The sequence below is a fragment of the Mesoplodon mirus genome (genome assembly GCF_964341445.2).
Source record: "Mesoplodon mirus genome assembly, chromosome: 2".
Classification (NCBI taxonomy): Eukaryota; Metazoa; Chordata; class Mammalia; order Artiodactyla; family Ziphiidae; genus Mesoplodon; species Mesoplodon mirus.
The window spans coordinates 80,924,655-80,945,953 of NC_138977.1; the positions used below are offsets into that span (position 1 = coordinate 80,924,655).

The 21,299-nt window shown below is 42.5% G+C and overlaps 1 protein-coding gene across 1 annotated transcript; it reads right to left on the reverse strand.

The window, feature by feature from the left end:
* Positions 1-5,215: 5,215 nt before the first annotated feature.
* TLR10 (toll like receptor 10) lies at positions 5,216-7,888 on the reverse strand (the record flags this gene model as incomplete). Its single annotated transcript, XM_082604610.1, has 1 exon — positions 5,216-7,888. The coding sequence occupies one exon, from the start codon at positions 7,886-7,888 to the stop codon at positions 5,450-5,452; it is 2,439 nt and encodes an 812-aa protein (XP_082460736.1). The 3' UTR covers positions 5,216-5,449.
* Positions 7,889-21,299: the final 13,411 nt, after the last annotated feature.

Consider the following 21,299-nt stretch of genomic DNA (forward strand, 5'->3'; position numbering starts at 1 on the left):
AGAATTAACAGGTAAAGTTCATAACAGCCTTAGAACAGTGACAGGCACGTATAAACCCCAAGAAGGGTCAGGTTTGTATTGTTACACAGTAGGCCAGGATACTTCAAACAGCATCATGGAGACTGATTCACCTCTTTTCTAGAAATAAAAGAACCAGGAGGAGGTTGAGGGCTGATGGGTCTCTGGATCTCCTCAGGGCTAGTGAGTCTAGGAACTAAAAGAAGACATTGGTCCTAATGACAATGAGAGCTAACCTGGTAGAGATTCTTCCAGTATATGTCTCTGGTCTATTTTTTTCCCAGGACCAAAGGTACTGCTTCCAGGAAGTCAAACACTTCAGGGCCTTAGGATTAGAGAGTTCCTGGGCACAACTAAGGCTCTAACTTCCTCCATGGGGAGAACATAAGTTAATAATATGGTACTTTCACCCATCGTGACATAAAATAAGTTTTTTATGAAAACCATAGGAGGAACTTCCTATAACCTTAATATCATGATACTAGAATTTGCCTGTTCCAAACTGTCAGATCCATCAGTCTTAGCACTGAATTTCACCACATCCCCATTAGCACTCGAGACAAAAACTGTCCTGCTGCCAATGACTTATTTTGAAACTGAAATAAGTCATTGTGCCACCAAGAAATAAGAAGCAATGTATGTTCTGGCTGCATAAGCCAGGATATTCTCCTTCTCAGAGCTGCCTCTAGGGTGTGCAGGGCAGCAGGAAAAATTTTTTTGCAGAGCTCCTATTTTTTATAATTATTATATAAATAACCGGATTTTAAAATGTTTCACAAGGTACAGACCTATGTGAAGTATAGTGACTTTTTCATGGAGATGGATAGAGAAGAGTTACTTGTCCATTGTCCATTGTCCATTGTGCATCAGAGGATTCTTTGTAGGGTCCCAGCACCATCTCGCCCTGTTCAAATCCAAGAACCATCTCTTCAGGCATTTTATTGTCCAATGCACTGTTCCTGGTTAATTTCCACCAAAAAAAAAAAAAAAGTAACAATGCTGTAATAAACCACACAAACCATGGCTCTTCGGAACCTGTTTCCATTAAAGAGTATAGATCTTCTTGCCTCTGCATTTCCCTGATAGCATGTCTGTAATGATGGTTTTATTATTACTCATGTCACTGCATCTGTCCACAATGCCTTACAGTGACTCTCTCTCAAAGCTTGGAGCTGTGCCTCACTGATGCAAGTCTTCCCCAAAGTATGCAGGAAAACATAAGCTAATATTTGTTTTCTGGTCCTGTTTAGTCTAACATTCAGAATTTTATGGTGGAAACATAGAATAAGGCATATTCCAGTCGTGTCTTCTCTTGGACTCTTGAGATGGTAATCACTGCCTCCCTAGAATGGGAGCTCTTTCAGTGTTGACTAAAAACACACCATCACCAGTGGGGAGGGTAGTGAGGGGTCCATCCAAGAAGAGAGAGGCTCAGTTCCACTCCCACAACATATGTCCTTCCCTTATGAACATGGCTTACGACAGGGAGAGCATGATGTCACCATGTCAATGGGAGGTGAGAGAGGACATTGACCAGAAAGCCCATTGGTGTTCAGTCTTGAAAGCCATCCTCCAAGGACTACCTAATACATGGCACAGAACTGCAGCAATGGTGATTATCACCCGGGATGCTGGGGGCGGGGGATGAAGCGGGCAGCATCTGTTGTCACACCTGCCACAGGTACTGAAGACAGGAGGTGGCACCACAATCAAATCACAGATGGACACAGGCCTTACACTGCTGGCTCAAGCCCAAGGGTTGGTGGTAGACTGTTGGTAGCCCAGACCCCAACGTCATCTTGTGGTCGATATGAGAGTCACCCCAAATTAGCACGTGTGCACCATTCTGGTGGCCCAATCTTGGGTGACCCCACGCTGCTTCAGCCAGCAGAAGTGATCTTCAAATGGAGGCCCACCCACCAGTCTCTGAGAGGACCCCACAGGCACGGAGATCCAGAGCTCTGTAGGATACCTGGTTGGCCTCATGTGCAAGGCAGAGGGTCAGGAAGTACCTTGAAGGGTCAAGGGAAGACCAGGATCCATGTGGGTCTGGATATGGGCCAGGGACATCCTGCTTGGAGAACATTGTCAGGCCTGGCCGTACCAGGGCTTAAGAATGTACCCATAATTACAGACATGCTATCAGGGAACTACAGAAGCAAGAAGACCTATTGGAAAATTCAAGGAAGTCTCTCCAAAGACCTGGGGGTGGGGGAGAGGGGAAGGGGTCTGAGGAGTGGGCCATGGCAGAGGCTTTATTGGCCCAGAACTTCCCCTTCTCCTCTTGAAAAGCTGATACAGCAACAAGAAGACGGGCACTGATGGGGGTTGGGGGGGACTATAAAACCCATTTGTGGTGATTCATATAATCCGCAGACTCTGAAATTCAAGGGCTGTCCACAGCAAGCCCCTGAGATGAAGCGGATCCCAACAGGAGGACGTAAAGAGAAGAGCCAAAGGTGGGGGGCAGGGGGAGACGATCCAGGGACGGCTGGTCCCAGAAAGTGTAAGCAAAAATATACTTATTGAAGGTGAGGAAAGCTCCCTGCCGAGTAAATCTATGTGCCTGATGTACAACAAGGGCTGACACTGAAGTGGGTGGCCTTGGCTGCCCTGCTGGACCTGAGAAGAGCAGAGGCGGCCAATCAACAAAGTGTCTACAGACAAACTATATTTCCTTTGGAAAATCCTTGGAGAGTAGCCATGTGCCAGGCACTGCCCTGGGCAGAGGTGGAAACAACATCTGTGAGCAAAATAGACAAAATCTCTGCTCTAAAGGAGTTTGCATCCTAGTGGGGGAAGGTGGAATAAGCAAAATAAATAGAAAAATGATAATGGAGGGCTGAGATCAGTACCAGTTTCACACAGGTGAAAAACGGAGCTAAGGGATCATGGGAAGTTTCCCCAGCAGAGTACCAGTGATGAAGTTGTCCTCACAACCTCCAGGGGAAACCAGGATCCCAATTATTCTTCATCCTTTATACAAAGAACACGTTCTGGCTTGTGGACAAAAGGTGGCTAATCTGAGAAGCTGCCTCCGGTCATAAGTTACTGATAGAACAAGAACGTTGTTTTAGGAATGTGAATCAGGTTGCAAATGCAGGATGCCCTGGTGAGTAGGAAGAGACTGCAGACAGAATCCAGATCTCAAATAATTGTGGGGAACATTTAGGGGCTGTCCAGCTGCTAAAATTAGAAGTTGCTGAGAACTAAGCCTAATGTGTTATTTTTTAAAATTATAATAAAATGTCTATTTAAAATACTGTATCACTAAACTGAGGACTGGAATAACCCAATCCTGACAACTTTAGGGCTGATGTTATCCTCTTTGTTTGTTCCAAGTTAATTAATCTGTAAAGGTAAGAGTCTCACACTAATTTATGCAAGATCGACAAAGTCTTCATACAGTGTCTGTCTGACTCTTTCCGAAGCCGTGAATCACACTAATATCAGCAGCCCAGCTGCTGGGAGCCTGGGAGGAGAGGTGTTCTCCTAATCCTCTGCCATCTCTCCACTGTGGTTTCCTCTGGCTTCCCCTTCTACCAGACAGACCAAGGCTCACCAGGAAGGAAGAAGAGATACACTCAGCCTCAGGGCTGCTGAATTCGAGCTCCTCAGAGCAGACTGGCCGTCGGCAAAATGGAAGTACAGCCTGGCTTCTAGATTGACACCAGCCTTCTCCCTACACTCTCAGGCTGACCTTCTTGAGGCCACTTTTTTTAATGGCTACTAGTGTGAGGAATTCATATGACCACAAACTATAAGGAAATACAGTAGATGCAGAGCCCAATTTTAGCCTGCTTAGGAGATTGGTTTTATTAGCTTGAATGAGCTGAAATAGATATTTTTGTAAGTCAAGAACAACCAAATATTGGCAAATTCACCTGATTCAAGCTGTACTCAGGAATCCGTCAATTCTGGGTTCTCAGTCTTCTCTTCCTTTCACCTATTCCTGCTCTTCCTCTTCAGCTTCTCAGAATTTGCCTTCAAATTCCACTCTCTATCCTGAAGCCAGTTGAGTCCCTACTAAGTTCCTCTAGCTAACCCAACGTCCATTCCATAAACATTAATTGAGCATCTTTTCTGAACCATGGACTGAGCAAACTGCCGCTGATACAAGGACAGAGGGAAGTCTGTCCTCACTGTTGAGGAGCTCATAGAAGAGTAAGAAAGGGATGTTTTTAAAGATATAGAATCAGTTTGGTGATGAAAATATATCCCAAGTGTTGTAGAGAATAGAGGAACATCATGCTTGGGGGAAGAAATGAGGAAAGTTTCAAAGAAGAGTCGACATTTGGATTGTGCCTGAAGGATATGTAAGATTTCCTAAACGAACTAAGTCAGGAAAGGTATCACCGGCAGACATGATGCCAAGTTCTAGAGTCTGGGGGCATGAAAGGAGATGAGTGTTCTGGGAAAGGGCCAATAATTTGACAGGGTTCAATGATAGGTTGCAAGGGTGCAAGAGGCGATCGGGTGTCAGATCTTAAAGGCATTTCCTTCCTTTATCATGTGGGTGAGCCAATAGGGAAAGAACATGTTTGTTCTTGATGTTTGTTTTGGAAATATAATTTTGCAAAGTTCAAGAGAGCTTGTTTTCTTTCAATGAACTGTGAGGCTAGAAGGGAAGATCAAACAAAATGAGTAGGATGTGTAGGCTTTGAACATTATCTTTATTGTTTTCTCTGCTTGCAAAAGAAGTATAGATTCATTCTAAGCAACTCCAACATTACAGAAATATACAACATAGAAACCAAATGCTCCCTGTAATCCAAACTCCCAGACCTTAACCACTGTTACTACACCAATGTACAGGTATATATTCCTCTAGACTCCTATTTCAATGTATAAACCAAAATATAACTTTCTCCATACCAGAAAATATAGACCTACCTTATTTTTTAATGGCTGTGTAATATTCTGTTACATTAATGTACTATAATTTGTTAGATCAATCCTTATTTTGTGGACATTTGAGCTGTTTTTAATTTTTCATGATTACAAACAATGCCAGGATGAATACCTTCTTTACATAAACCTTTGCAAATTGCATTTCTATAGGATACATTCTTAGAGCTCCTTCAAGGAACTGACATGAAGGAATGATAGTTTTTCATTTTAATAGATATTGCTGGGCTTCCCTGGTGGCACAGTGGTTGAGAGTCCGCCTGCCGATGCAGGGGACACGGGTTCGTGCCCGGGTCCGGGAAGATCCCACATGCTGTGGAGCGGCTATGCCCGTGAGCCATGGCTGCTGAGCCTGCGTGTCTGGAGCCTGTGCTCCGCAACGGGAGAGGCCTCAAGAGTGAGAGGCCCGCGTACCGCAAAAAAAAAAAAAAAACATATTGCCAAATTGCCATCATAAAGGTTGTATCAATTTATATCCTAACAGTATATTCAGGTCCCAATTTTCCTAGGGGTGGGTGGGACTCTATAGGCAATCTGTTCTTATCAGAGAGATTGCAGAACCTCGAGACTCTTCATTCAGTTCTGTGAATGTCTGCAGTTCACACATCTCTCTGGTTTCTAATAAATTAACACAAATAGCAGCTCGAAGGTTTGCCCAAAAAAGGCCACACTTACGCCTATCCTTGGGCCATTCCAAGTATGCTTTCTTTTCCATGAGAGTTTTCAGCTTAGGATACCTAGTAGGAATACAGTAGAGCGGAATGGGTTCCAGTAAGATAAGAATTATGTAATCAGAACTTTCATGGAAGAGATTGTGATGGGCAAAGTAGAGTTCATAATGGCACCACTCCGTCTGGACAAAGTTGGGAGACAAAACAAAGATGGACTTATAACTTTTCTCAATGCAGTTTATGGTATCTTCAGTAATGCTCTTGCCAGGGTCAGAGTTTCCCTCATGAAGGCAAATCAGGACAGAACTATCTTCTTTCTCTATATTGGGAATCAATTCATACTTCACCCAGGCAGAATCATGTTCACTGTATGAAATAAACACATGGAACTGGATATTTCTCTTGAGCTGTTCTTGGGTTGTCTTCCTAACCCTGTGCCACCATGTCTGTGTCCATTGACCTAGCATCCTGAGATACCAGGGCAGATCAAAGTGGAGGCAGCAGAAGGCCACAGCCGTCCCCAGAACTAGCATGATAACAACAATGGTGACAATCAACAAAGCTGTGTTGCAAGATACTTCAGGAAGATGAACATCCTTTAACTGAGTCCCCTTTAGATTCAAAGGGTATTCACAGATGTATGAATCTGACCACCCAACCATCATGCCCTCTGAGTATTTTTCAAGCTGAATAAAATCTCTTAATTCACAAGTACATCGGAATGGATTTCTTCCTACATTTAGAGTCTTAACTTCCTGGCAGCTCTGGAAAAAATCCAGAGATGGGCTGAGAATTAAGTTCATTTCAATGTTCAGAACTGAGAGTCTTCTGAAATGACTGCACCCAGGAAGATCAGTTAGAAAATTAAATGCAAGATTTAGCTCTTGCAAGGATGTCAGGTGAATAATGTCTTTAGGGACAGTTTGAATTTTGTTATTATTCAAGTCAAGTATTTGAATATTTCTGGGCAAGCACCTGAAAACAGAATCAGCAAATTTGTTGGATGACAAGTTCATGGTGATCAAGGTTTCTGGCCACAAGCAATTTTCATCATTTTCATGTTGTAACAGATTTTCACTCAGATCTAAGTGCCTCAAGGATGTGTTGCCAGCAAAGCAACTCACTAAGGAAAGTGTCTCCAATTTATTGTCCTTCAAAATGAGAGTTTTCAAATGAGGCAGTTGGATAGATTTTTTAAACACGTCGTCTGTTAAGATATTGTTAGCAAAATTTAAATATTGGAATCTTGTAGGATATATAGGGAACAGCATGTGAGGCATTTGCGCATCTGATATTGTCAGGTTTTCTATATCCATTTTGGTAAAAAGCAAGTAGACTCTCTCCTGTGGGATATTAAAAATTCTGAAATGTACATTCTCCACTTTTATAGTTCTCATTACAGTATTTGAGTAGTCAAATGAATTATGGTCAAGATAAACCTTACCTCCAAAAGTCACATGTTGAATCTGGAAGTATTCTACTGACGTATGCCAAACAAATTGGAAGATAAGCACAAGATCATCCCAGGGTAAATCAACTTTATTAAGTAACAGAATGGATGTCTTGGCATTCTCTAAAATAAGATTTTGCTGAGTTTCATAACTTGCAAATTGGCTTTTGCCATCTATATTCGTAATTTCTAATATTTTTGAAGTCTTCATTCCATCACGCAAAAGAACCCAGAAATTTGTGTTCATTGGTAAAACAATGTGAAGTTTTGTTGTGTTTAAGATGGGCAGGCTACCTTCTTCATAATGAGAAAGAGTTCTCAATCCTAAGAAGACAGTATTTAGATGCAAATGAGCAATTTTCTGGAAATCTGATTTTTGTATTTTTGCCCCACTCAAACCTAGGATTTCCAGGTGTGACATGTTGCCAGTCTCCTCGCAGGTAGGCACAGTGTCAAAGTCATTGAAGGACAGATCTAAATGTCTGAGACCTGCCAGTGAGAACCAAGTTACACTCTTCAGTCTGTTGTAAGACACATCTAAATATCTTAACTCCTTGTTGAATTCAAAGGTCTTGATATCCAGCTCTTGGATTCTGTTATGGCATAGAATCAAAACTTTCAGTTTAGAGAAGGAATGAAAATCTGAACACTGGAGTTGAAAAAGGAGGTTGTAGGACAAATCCAGTATGGTTGTGGTTGGGGTCAAGTCTTCAGGAACCTTTCTTAAAGACGTGTTGGAGCAGTTGGTAGTCAATTCTCTTTCTTCTGGCAGCTTTGAAGCCCCACTATGCACTAACGTAACAATACTACAAAATACGTAAATGCTTCTGATATGTTTCATTGTAATTCTGAGGATTTTATCACTGGTTCACCTCAGATGACTTTTTTCACACATCACCTCATATGAATGAGGAAGGTGAGTTAAAATCCTGGAAAGACAACATATAATGTTAAGTGGTTATGTGATTTGTTAAACCCTGTAGGATTTTTTTTTTTTTAATGCCAACATCTGACTATATTCACCAAGAATTTGGATTAGGGTTCCAACCCATTTATTGAGTCTTTGACTTGATCTCAGAACTTGGCTCATAGATTTCCAAGCCAGGTACTCTGTCACACCCCCATCACTGAGGCTAGTCAGGATTCCCAGAAGGGAGATAGATATATAATAGTTGGCAGAAGTTCCTCTCACCCAGTTCAAATTAGGAACTGCGTTGCTAGGTCATATTCAACACCCCCCTGCCACATCCCCTTTTGATAGCCTGAAAGCTTTAAGAAAATGAAGAGAAATTTTTAAAAATTAAGTTTTTTTTAGAGCAGTTTAAGATTCACAGCAAAATTGAAAGGAAGATACAGAGATTTTCCATATCCCTCCTGCCTCCACACATGCACAGTCTCCCCCATTATCAACACACCCACCGGAGTGGTGCATTTGTTACAATTGATGGACCTACATTGACTCCTCATAACCATGCAAAGTCCATAGTTTATGCTATCATTCACTCTTGGTGTTGTACATTCTAAGGGTTTGGATACATTATGGATACATAATGATGTGTATCCATCATTATGGTATCATACAGAGTATTTTCATTTCCCTAAAAATCCTCTATGCCAATTCATCCTCCGCCCACCCCAAAACCGCTGGCAACCACTTGTCTTTTTATTGTCTCCATAGTTTTTTTTGTTTTTGTTTTTGTTTTCGTTTTTGTTTTTTGCGGTACACGGGCCTCTCACTGTTGTGGCCTCTTCCGTTGCAGAGCACAGGCTTCGGACATGCAGGCTTAGCGGCCATGGCTCACGGGCCCAGCTGCTCCGCGGCATGTGGGATCTTCCCAGACTGGGGCATGGACCTGTGTCCCCTGCATTGGCAAGCGGACTCTCAACCACTGTGCCACCAGGGAAGCCCTGTCTCCATAGTTTTGCCTTTTCTAGAATGACATATAGTTGGAATCATACAATATGTTCCTTTTTCAGATTGGCTTCTTTCTCTTAGTAATATGCACTTAGGTTTCTTCCATGTCTTTGCATGGATTGACCGTTCATTTCTTTTTAGCACTGAATAATATTTCATTGTCTGGATGTACCCCAGTTTATCCTTTCACCTACTGAAGGACATCTTGGTTGCTTCCAAGTTTTAGCAATTATGAATAAGCTGCTATAAATATCTGTGTACAGGTTTTTGTGTGGACATAAGTTCTCAGTGAAAGTAATTCTTCATCACTGAGTGCTGTGGGCCCCTGAATTAATGCCATGAAGTTGTTCTTCAACTTTGTATTTGTGAACATAGAGAGTCTCTTGAGTGAATATCTGACTTTCAATAACACTTACCCATGTGTATAGAAAGTCCAAAACACGGAAATAAACAGAATGGTTCCTGTCCTTGCGCCTCCATATGTCTTTAGGTTGGTGGCAAAAGCAATCTGGATCACTGCCAAATAGTGATAATGATAGAAACAATTTCCATTTCTTGAAGCGTTTTGATGTGCTAAGAGATATACTAAACCCTTCACATATATTATCTCACTTATCCATCACAAAACTCTGGGAGAGAAGTACTATTACCCACATTTTATAGATGAAGAAACTCATGGATGCAGAATTCTGAGGATTTTGAGAGAAGAATCAGGCTTCAAGTGTTTGATTAGACACAGAACAGAGGTGGTTGGAGAACTAAGAATTTCATATTATTATTCAAGATATTTATTGAGTACCTACTCTGCCAGGCACTTTTTCTAGCCACTGAGGATATAACAGTGAATAGAACAGATAGAATTTCTTTTCTGACTCAGCTTATATTCTAGTAAGGGGTAAGAAAGGAGAGACTATACACAAAATAATAAATTTATCTGTTAGGTGGTGATCAGGGCTAGAAAGAAAGTAACTAAATGAGGGGACCTGAGGGCAACTGGGGAGAGATATTTTGTACAGGATGGTCTAAAAAGGCCTCCCAGGACCTTCATGCAAAGATCTAAACGGAGTGAGGCAGTGAGCCACTTGTTGTCTGGGGATAGAGTATTCTGGAGAGAGAGCAGCTACAAGTTCAGGGACCTGATGGTGGGGCGGGGGCATGTTTGGAAAATGTGAGGGATGACCTGTGGAACTGGGGGAGGTGGATGGAAGATGTCAGACCTTGTAAGGATTGGGGCTTTCCCTCTGACTGAAATAAGAACCCAGTACAGCATGTAGAGTAGAGTGGCAGCTTCTGACGTACATCTTAAGGAGTCCTCTGCTTGTCTGTTGGAAATGACTGGAAGGGCACAAGCCTGGCAGGGAAGATCCCCGGGACACTAGGGAATAATTCATGCAAGAAAGAAGGTAGAGAGGGAGGTGGTGAGAAGTGGTTAGATTCTACTATTAAATTAGTAAATTCTTCAACTTTACGTCCTCCCACACCAGGCACTCTGAAAACACAAGGGAAGGTAACTAGCAGCGGTGAGAGTTTTCCTGCTTCTACTTGCATGTGTTTAATACGCATTGACCCTCATTCTCCCTCAGACTGGTCACTCCCATAGACAAGCAGGCGGAACAAGAGGCAAACTCACGGTGTAGTGAGACTTCTCTGTACTGTTCATGCTGTCCCATTGTTCTGAGAAGCTGTGTGAGTGTGTGTGTGTGTGTGTGTGTGTGTGTGTGTGTGTGTGTATGCACCCATGCAGGGATGGTGGGGAGAAAAACTGGCAGAGCTAACACAAAAGGATACCTGGAATATTACTCGCTCTCATCTGGATTTTTCTTTCTCTAGAACCTGTCTGGTTTTATTGTTGTGGTTGTTCTTGTTGAAGCGAAGAAATTCTAGAAAACATGTTGATATTTCCTAAGATAACTTACAAATGAAAATACTTTATAAAATTGTTTCATAGAAAATAGGAAAAGGGAAACAGAAATGTCATGTCAAGCATCCTGTGACGTGAGTGTGAAGAGAGAATGTTGATTTTTGATATTCCTTGTCCATTGTGCCCTCAGTGGAAGAGGACCATGAAAGGCACTGGTTGGGGGTGGGGCTGAGGAGGGGCTAGCCCAGAACTGGCCTTTCACTTTTCCACTGAGATAGTCCCTCCATGTTTGTTTCCTCCAGTCCATCCCATGCAGCCCTTTCTTGGTCATCTTTTTCTGTAACATTTAATATACCATCCAATGATCAAAATAAGAACAAATATCAACATAAAAAAAGAGTCTCGGGGCTTCCCTGGTGGCGCAGTGGTTGAGAGTCCGCCTGCCAATGCAGGGGACACGGGTTCGTGCCCCGGTCTGGGAGGATCCCACATGCCGCGGAGCGGCTGGGCCCATGAGCCATGGCCGCTGAGCCTGCACATCTGGAGCCTGTGCTCCACAACGGGAGAGGCCACAACAGTGAGAAGACCAGTACCGCAAAAAAAAAAAAAAGAGTCTCTGTGATATAACGTTATGTCCATGGTTATTTTCCAGATTTTAGGAATCCAGCAAAATAAATTTGTTGCCAATACCATCATTTTAATCCATACCCACATTTAAGATGACCTGAGTAATTGTTCTGTTTGATGAATCTACACATTTATTCAGCATGTCTGGTAGCATCTCCACACCATATTGACTCTCATGCAAATGAGGCAGTAGCCACCTACCGCCTCAGTAGTTTGGAGAGTTTGGATAACAACTACCATTCACTGACTTTCTGTAGATTGATTCCTACAACCACCACCTTGTAAGGTAGGTGCTATCACTGTTCAGCCTTTACAGGTAGAGAAGGTGGCTCTCAGAGAGGCCCTGTAACTGCCTCACAGTCACAACTTAACCCTTGGTGAGTGCAGAGCCTGGGCTCTTAGCCACTCTGCTATCTTGTCTCTCTAGGGTGAGTCAAGATAAATCTGTTTTCAAAATACACTATAATACATTAATCAATGAGATTATAGCTCACTACGTCATACTGAGTCTTTAACGTTTCCTTATACACAGTTCAAGGAATCCAGTGAATAAGTCTGCAAGTGCTACCCAACTTAGGTTTTAGGTCAGTTACTTACAAGGATTGACATGGATTGAGCCATTATGTTGAGCACTGTCTTGTTGAAGCCACTGTATTTTGGGATCACTTGTTACAGCACCCTGCCTATGTCCTACCTAATGTACTATTGCACTTAGAATGAAATCCAAACTCCCAATACTGGATTATAACGTCTCCCAGGAGCTGGTCTTGATTCCTTCTGGGATCTCTTTTCATATAACTCTTCTCCTGACCCTCTGCATGCCAATCATACTGCCCCTCTCTTTGTTCCTTGGCCACATCATGCTTGCCCCAACCTCAGGGCCTTTACTCTAGTTTTTCCCTCAGCTTGGGATGCTCTTCTCTCATCCTTCCTTGGCGGGATCTTTCTTATCATTTAGGTCTTGGCTTAAAGTTTATCTCCTCTAAGGAACCTGATTTGACCACCTAATCTAAAGAAGCCATTTTGGGCTTCCCTGGTGGTGCAGTGGTTAAGAATCCGCCTGCCAGTTCAGGGCACACAGGTTCGAGCCCTGGTCCGGGAAGATCCCACATGCCGCGGAGCAACTAAGCCTGTGCGCCACAGCTACTGAGCCTTCACTCTAGAGCCTGCGAGCCACAACTACTGAAGCCCACAGGCCTAGAGCCCATGCTCTGCAATAAGAGAAGACACCTCAATGAGAAGCCTGTGCACCGCAACGAAGAGTAGCCCCCGCTTGCCACAACTAGAGAAAGCCCGCGTGCAGCAACAAAGACCCGACGCAGCCAAAAATAAACAAAATAAATAATTTTTTTAAATGGAAAAAAATGGCCGTTTAGATTAACTTGGTGTTCATTCCCTTCAGCCTATTTTATTTCTCTACAAAGTAGAGCACTTACCACTTTCTGAAACTTTTGTTCGTTTATTTGTTCGTTGATTACGTCCCCACCACTCACACCCATGAGAGAAGGGGTCTAACAATCTTGCTCATCTCTGTATTCCCAGCACAGAGACTAGTGCCTGGTACATCACATGTGCTCAGTAAATACATTAATGTATATATGAGTAAATGAATGATCTCAATTTTTTATTCCTTAGCACAATGCGGTACATAATATGCTCTCAAAAATATGTATCAGATGAATTAATTGGAGTTATGAATTCCTGTTATGATGCAGTGCATGGTAATTAGAGAATGAGTTTAGTGATAGGAATTGATCACTAAGGCATAAAAGAGATAATGTATATAAACCACTTGGTATCACACCTAGCATATCACAAATGGTAGCAGTTATCAGGGCCAAGACTAGGGTGATTTAAGGCACATATTTTAAGAGGCACCAAGAAACTCAGTAATCAAGATAAATAATATTTTAATTAAATATTTTTAAATTAATATAAAATCCATAATGAACAAAATATCAAAATTTTTCATAAAGACGGGGTTAGTATTACTGATTTTTCCTCTTGTCTCAGGTTCCAGTGTGGCTTGGTAGGACATTGGCATTACAGTCATTAAGAAGATGAGGTGTTTTTAACATTATTATCTCACAGAGTACTTCTGTTCATAGAGACTTACCTTAAGTTGCTCCTATGTCTAGGAGCTATGGCCCTTGAAAAATGCCAGGTAAAGCAACTGGATTGTAAAGCAATCCAGTTGCTTTACCTGGAATCCCCTGAGTTGAGATGTCATAGCTTTCATGTTTTACCCATGTTTTACTCTTCTCTCTGTCCAATACCACAACCTCATCTGAAACTTATTCTAAAGAAGTGAGAGAGGGCTTCCCTGGTGGCACAGTGGTTGAGAGTCCGCCTGCCGATGCAGGGGACACAGGTTTGTGCCCCAGTCCGGGAGGATCCCACATGCCGCGGAGCGGCTGGGCCCGTGAGCCATGGCCGCTGGGCCTGCGCGTCCGGAGCCTGTGCTTCGCAACGGGAGAGGCCACAACGGTGAGAGGCCCGCGTACCGCAAAAAAAAAAAAAGAAGTGAGAGGAACTCTTTCTGAACTTCTCTTAATATAATAAAATAAAAAGGTCCTGTCTCTCAGGCAATGCATATAAATTATGGCATTTCATTTAAACATTTTTAAAAGTAGGACAAACTTTTGATGAAAGATGCAGTCAATAAGTATGTTACTATCATAGTCATGCTACTGTTACTGGGTGCTGAAAGCAGGTGAAAAACAAAATGACTTTCTTTAATAGTTTATGATTTAAAAGTCCAAGTCAAAAGACACCATGAAATGATTATTGGTGGCTTGCCAAAGAATACTTAAACATCTAATTTCTCTTTTCCCAATGATGCAAAAGAAAATGGAGAGGGGGTTAAAAACCCATCGAATGTTGAATAATCTTTACAACATAAGAGTAAGAAAGACTGACATTTTATGAGCGTTTCCTGTTCACCTGGCATGGAGCTAAATGCTTTCCATACATTCATTATCTTGTTCAGTCCTCTCAACAACCCAACAAAATGATGGATACTTTTATCCCCATTTTACAAATGGAGGAGCTAAAACTCAGAGGTTAAGTAACTTGCCCAAGGTGAGCCAGTGAATAAGCGGTAGAGCATGAATTTGAACCCAGGCCTATCTGGTTCCTTCGGAACCCAAATGGAAGGCATTTCAAACTCTGAAATGAAATAGCTTAGGAAAAAAAAAAAAGAAAAAAGAGAAAGAGCTTAGGGTGTGATTACCGAGGCTAATTCCGTTGCCAGAACTAATTACCACTGTGGCCTCTTCCTCTCTTCCCACCTTATGTGCCTCTCTCCGAAGCTATTTATACTCTGCTAGGTGTCATAAATTTCCAGAAACCAGCAAAAGGAAACCCAAACTCTCAAGCACCTGCAAGACAATTCCTCAGATCAATAGTGATCAATAATAAGCCCAAGGTCACTCACTAATCATTAACATTTAGATTAGTATAGGCAAAATAATAAATACTGAAAATCTGAACAAGGCTACTTTCCTCCCATTTACTGAATAAGTCTGAAAAATCTGAAAATCTGAACAAATCTACTTTCCTCCCATTTTCTTTAGAAAAGACCCATGCAGCCCTTATTTCATTTTCATGAGTGTTACAGCAAACAAAACTAAAGAGTTCTTACCCTCAGGCTTGCAGGGGCTCCGTCAGAGCTGCAGGTGTGGATGATTCATAGACAGGACTAGAATTGGCTGGAGGAGTGATTGAATCAAGCTTTTCTGTGAAGCTTACGCTCCTTTGCCCTCTACTGCATACTGGTGGCATTACATGTTGCATGAGTTCATACAATCTTAGATCACTTTTTAAAGAATTGCAGTAAAATATACATAATGTAAAATTTACCATTTTAACCATTTTAAGTGTACAGTTCAGTGGCATTAAGTACATTCACATAGTTGTTCACCCATCAGCATCACCCATCTCCAGAACCTTTTCATCGTCCCTCACTGAAACTCTATATCCATTAAGCAGTAACTCCCATTTCTCCCTCTCTTCAGTCCCTGGTAACCACTATTCTACTTTCTGTCTCTATAAATTTGCCTGCTCTAGGTACCTCAAATAAGTGGAATCATACAATATTTGTCCTTTTGTGACTGGCTTATTTCATTTAGCATAATGTGTTCAAGGTTCTTCCATGTTGTAGTATGTATCAGAGTTTCCTCCCTTCCCTTCTTAAGGCTGAATAATATTCTGTTGTACGTATATACCACATTTTGTTTATCCATTCATCCATCAGTAGATATTTGGGTTGTTTTCACCTTTTGACTATTGTGAATAATGTTTCTATGGACATGGACGTGTACAAATATCTGTTCAAGTCCCTGCTTTCATTTGGGTAGATACCTAGAAGTGGAATTGCTGGATCATATGGCAATTCTACATTTAAATTTTTGCAGAATTGCCATACTGTTTCCCACAGCATCTTAGAGCACTTTGATGGTGCTTTACTTCAAGGTTCGAATCAGTCATGCCGTCAAATCAGTCACCCATCAAATTGGGTGGGAAGGCCAAGTGATAATAAGAAGAACTAGGAATGGTGGCTCCAACATTTCAGCAATCTGACTGGAAGAGAGTGGGAAGGGGGTTATTAGAGGCCTTGTCTTGAAACGAAGTGGTAAAACAAGCATGACATTTTTTAATGTAGACTGCAGAGAAAAGATCAATTTTTTCAAAGCAACACTTTTTGAGGTTTTATTTATACTTGACTTTAGGTTCAGATGACACTGCTGGAGATCACTAAGGAAGATGAAAATTTCCAAATGGATTTGTCCACAGGGGGTGATGGTCAATTTTTAAATGGATAATTGTAATAGGTTTATGTAAATGTAAAATTGGGGGGTCCTTAACACAAAATTTTTTTCACAATTATGTTGAGGTTCTTTAGTAAAAATGTATGTATTTCTACATATATTGTAGGGATAAAATCATACAATGAATAACTATAAAGAAAAACAAAAAAAAAAGTCTGCTCTACTGCCCACCTAAACATATACAAACATGTCTACGTTCACATATACATGAAGTCAGGTGCTGGATGCATGCCCGTCGGAAATATTGGAGAGAGTGTTGTTAGCTTGTTGGATAAGCTCTAAAATTTCTTTCATCTCAGAAATTCTCAAACGACTCTGATTGGTACACATATTCTATACAGCCCTCTCAAGAAAAAATAATCACTTGGGGTTTTTCATGTCCAAAGACATATTCTTCCTTTTCTCATAGCCCAACATTTTTAAACATTCTACGCTCTCAGTGAATGGGGAATTCTCTTTACTTATTTTTAATTTCCAGAAACAAGTCAAGTTAGAGAGTAGTATTCTGTGTCGTCATCATCATCATCATTGTGATCACTATAGCTTGCATTCTTCCTAAGTGCAGAAAGTATTGCAAATAAGATATTGGCTAATCCTCACTACAAAGGACATAGAACATATATATGATTCCCATTTGACAGATGATGAATCTGGTTCAGTCAGAATAAGAAACTTGCCCAAGGCCATCCTCTGGTAAGAGATGGAGTCAAGATCTAAAAATGAGTCTAGGGACTTCCCTCGTGGCCCAGTAGCTAAGACTCCGTGCTCCCAATGCAGGGAGCCTGGGTTTGATCCCTGGTCAGGGAACTAGATCGCACATGATGCAACTAAGAGTTTGCATGCCACAACTAAGATATCCTGCATGCTGCAACTAAAGATCCCACATGCCACAACTAAGACCCAATGCAGCCAAATAAATAAATATTTTTTAAAAATAAATAAAACTGAGTATATCTGGCTCCAAAGCCCACAATATTCACTACTTCGGGTACCTAAGAGTTTGTATACTATTTCCTCTGCCTTCACCTGGAATTTCTAAAATCTTTAAATCCTTATTTGCAATTAGCAGTAAGAATAGTATGCTCAGAACCATATGTGCTGATATCTTTGGCTAGGAATTTTTTTTATTCTCTTCAAATATCTTTGTCCGTTTTCCTTCCTTTTTTCCCCTTCTCCTCTTACTCTGGGCTTCAGAGATATCTGCCCTGATATCCCTCCACCTGCCGCCCCACCCCCCCCACACATACTCAGTCATTCAGTCACTCACATACATTTCTTCCCTTATGCCTTCCCCTGATTTTAGACTTCTACCTGCCGTATTTCTGCCTTCATATAAAATTTGCAACCAACAGAGAGCTTTGGGTTACCTCAAGTGGATGGAGGTTTATTTTAAAGATAAAGCTCTTGCAGTCTAGCACATGGTCTAGTATGAAACATATGTTATTTGGGTAGAGTTCCTCTAGTTTAGTTATAAGTATCAGTAAGAGAAAATAGTGACAGAAGTTTTTTCTGAATTTCTAAAAAACAAATATAAGCGAATAAAATTCTCACATGGTTAGGAAATTCAAATCATTTATCATTCATTTACTACACTCAGTGAGTATAAAGAGGGGAGAAAATTTTAATTCAAACAAATAAGCAGTGGAAACCTAATAATTTTGCAGAGATTTGGTACTTTATTACCAAGGACTATAGCAGCATTGTCCAATAGAATATAGAAAGAATGCAAGTCACATAAGTAACTTTAAATTATCTAGTAAACATGTTTAAAATGACAAAAAGAAATTGGTGACATTAATTTTGATTATATATTTTATTTATTCCATTATATCAAAATGTTCGCATGTAAAAGGAAAAAACTACTAACAAAATAGTTTACGTTCTTTTTTCGTAGAATGTCTTGGAAATATGATGTGTATTGGGCGGCCCGGAGGAAGATGGCGGAAGAGTAAGACGCGGAGATCACCTTCCTCCCCACAGATACATCAGAAATTCATCTACACGTGGAACAACTCCTACAGAACACCTACTGAACGCTGACAGAAGACCTCAGACCCCCCAAAAGGCAAGAAACTCCCCACATACCTGGGTAGGGCAAAAGAAAAAAAGAATAAACAGAAACAATAGGATAGGGACGGGACCTGCACCAGTGGGAGGGAGCCGTGAAGGAGGGAAGGTTTCTACACACTACAAGCCCCTTCGCGGGCGGAGACTGCAGGTGGCGGAGGGGGAAAGCTTCGGAGTAGCGGAGGAGAGCACAGCAACACGGGTGCGGAGGGCAAAGCGGAGAGATTCTGGCACAGAGGATCGGTGCCCTCAGGCACACACCAGCCCGAGAGGCTTGTCTGCTCGGCCGCCGGGGCGGGCGGGGCTGGGAGCTGAGGCTCCGGTATCGGCTTTCAGTCGGAGCGCAGGGAGAGGACTGGGGCTGGCGGCAGGAAGAGAGCCTGAAGGGGTTAGTGCACCACGGCTAGCCCGGAGGGAGTCCGGGGAAAGGGTCTGGAGCTGCCGAAGAGGCAAGAGACTTTTTTCCCTTTTGTTTCCTGGTGCGCGAGGAGAGGGCATTAAGAGGGCTGCTTGCAGAAGCGCCGGAGACAGGCGCGAGCCGCGGGTAAGGCGCGGACCTCGGAGACAGGCGTGGGACACTGGGGCCGCCGCCGGCGCTGCCGCCGCCGCCGCGGGGCCTGTGTGCGAGCGCGGGTCACTGTCCGCCCCGCCTTCCGGGGGGCCTGTGCACCCCGCCACTACCGGGGTCCCGGGACCCGGGGACGGCTTTTCCGGGAAAGCGAACAGAGCGCCACGGGCTGCTGCAATGTCACGCCGGCCTCTGCCGCCGCAGGCCCGCCCCACACTGCGCGCCCCTCCCTCCCCTCTGCCTGAGTGAGCCAGAGCTCCCGAATCAGCGGCTCCTTTAAACCCGTCCTGTCTGAGCGAAGAACGGACGCCCTCCGGCGACCTACGCGCAGAGGCGGGGCCAGGTCCAAGGCTGAGACCCGGGAGGTGTGAGAGCAGAGACAGGGAAATCTCTCTGTGCAGCCTCGGAGGCAGCGGATTAAAGCTCCCACGGTCCATTTGATGTGCCCTGCGTCTGTGGAGTGCATGAATGGACAGCGAATCATCCCAAATTGAGGAAGTGGACTTTGAGGACAAGATTTAAGACTTTCCCCCCTTTTCCTCTTTTTACAACGAATTATCCCAAATTAAGGAGGTGGACTTAGAGAGCAAGATTTCAGACTTCGCGCCCTTTTCCTGTTTACAACGAATTATCCCAAATTGAGGAGGTGGACTTGGAGAGCAAGATTTTTGATTTTTCCCCCTGCTCTCTTTTTGTGAATGTGTATGTGTAATCTTCTGTGTAAGATTCTCTCTGTATAGCTTTGCTTCCACCATATGTCCCAGGGTTCTATCGGTCCGTTTTTTTTTTCAATAATTACTTTTTAATTTTAATAACGCTACTATATTTCATACTTTATTCTATTTTACTTTACCTGCTCTTTCTTTTTTTCCTACCTTCCCTTCCTCCCTCCCTCCCTCCGCTCCTCCTTTCCTTCTTTCTTTTTCTTTCCTCCCTCCCTCCCTCCCTCCTGTCTTTATTTCTTTCCTTCCTCCCTCCCTCCCTCCCTTCTTCCATTCACTCTTCCTTTTGCTTTCATTCCTCCCTCCCTCCCTCCTTTCTTTCCTTCTTTCTTTCCATCCTTCCTCCCTCCCTCCCTCCTTTCTTTCTTTCTTCCTTCCTTCCTTCCTTTCTTCCCTTCTTCCTTTCTTTCCCTCTCTCTTTCTTTCTTCTACTAATTCTTTCTTTCTACTTTTTCTCCCTGTTATTCTGAGCCGGCTGGATGAAAGGCTCTTGGTGCTGCAGCCAGGAGTCAGTGCTGTGCCTCTGAAGTGGGAGAGCCAACTTCAGGACACGGGTCCACAAGAGACCTCCCAGCTCCACATAATATCAAGCAGCGAAAATCTCCCAGAGATCTCCATCCCAACACCAGCACCCAGCTTCAGTCAACGACCAGCAAGCTACAGTGCTGGTCACCCTATGCCAAGCAACTAGCAAGGCAGGAACACAACCCCACCCATTAGCAGAGAGGCTACCTAAAAACATAATAAGGCCATAGGCACCCCAAAACACACCACCAGATGTGGACCTGTCCACCAGAAAGACAAGATCAAGCCTCAACCACCAGAACACAGGCATTAGCCCCCCCCACCAGGAAGCCTACACAACCTACTGAAACAACCTTAGCCACTGGGGACAGATACCAAAAACAACGGGAACTATGAACCTGCAGCCTGCAAAAAGGAGACCCCAAACACAGTAACATAAGCAAAATGAGAAGACAGAAAAACACACAGCAGGTGAAGGAGCAAGATAAAAACCTACCGGACCTAACAAATGAAGAGGTAATAGGCAGTCTACCTGAAAAAGAATTCAGAATAATGATAGTAAAGCTGATCCAAGATTCTATTTCCAAGATCCATAATCTTGGAAATAGAATAGACAAAATGCAAGAAACAGTTAACAAGGACCTAGAAGAACTAAAGATGAATCAAGCATCGATTAAAAACACAATAAATGAAATGAAAAATACTCTAGATGGGATCAATAGCAGAATAACTGAGGCAGAAGAACGGATAAGTGAGGTGGAAGATAAAATAGTGGAAATAACTGATGCAGAGCAAAATAAAGAAAAAAGAATGAAAAGAACAGAGGACAGTCTCAGAGACCTCTGGGACAACATTAAACACACCAACGTTCAAATTATAGGGGTTCCAGAAGAAGAAGAGAAAAAGAAAGGGACTGAGAAAATATTTGAAGAGATTATAGTTGAAAACTTCCCTAAATGGGAAAGGAAATAGTTAATCAAGTCCAGGAGGCACAGAGAGTCCCATACAGAATAAATCCAAGGAGAAATACGCCAAGACACATATTAATCAAACTGTCAAAAATTAAACACAAAGAAATCATTAAAAGCAGCAAGGGAAAAACAACAAATAACACACAAGGGAATCCCCATCAGGTTAA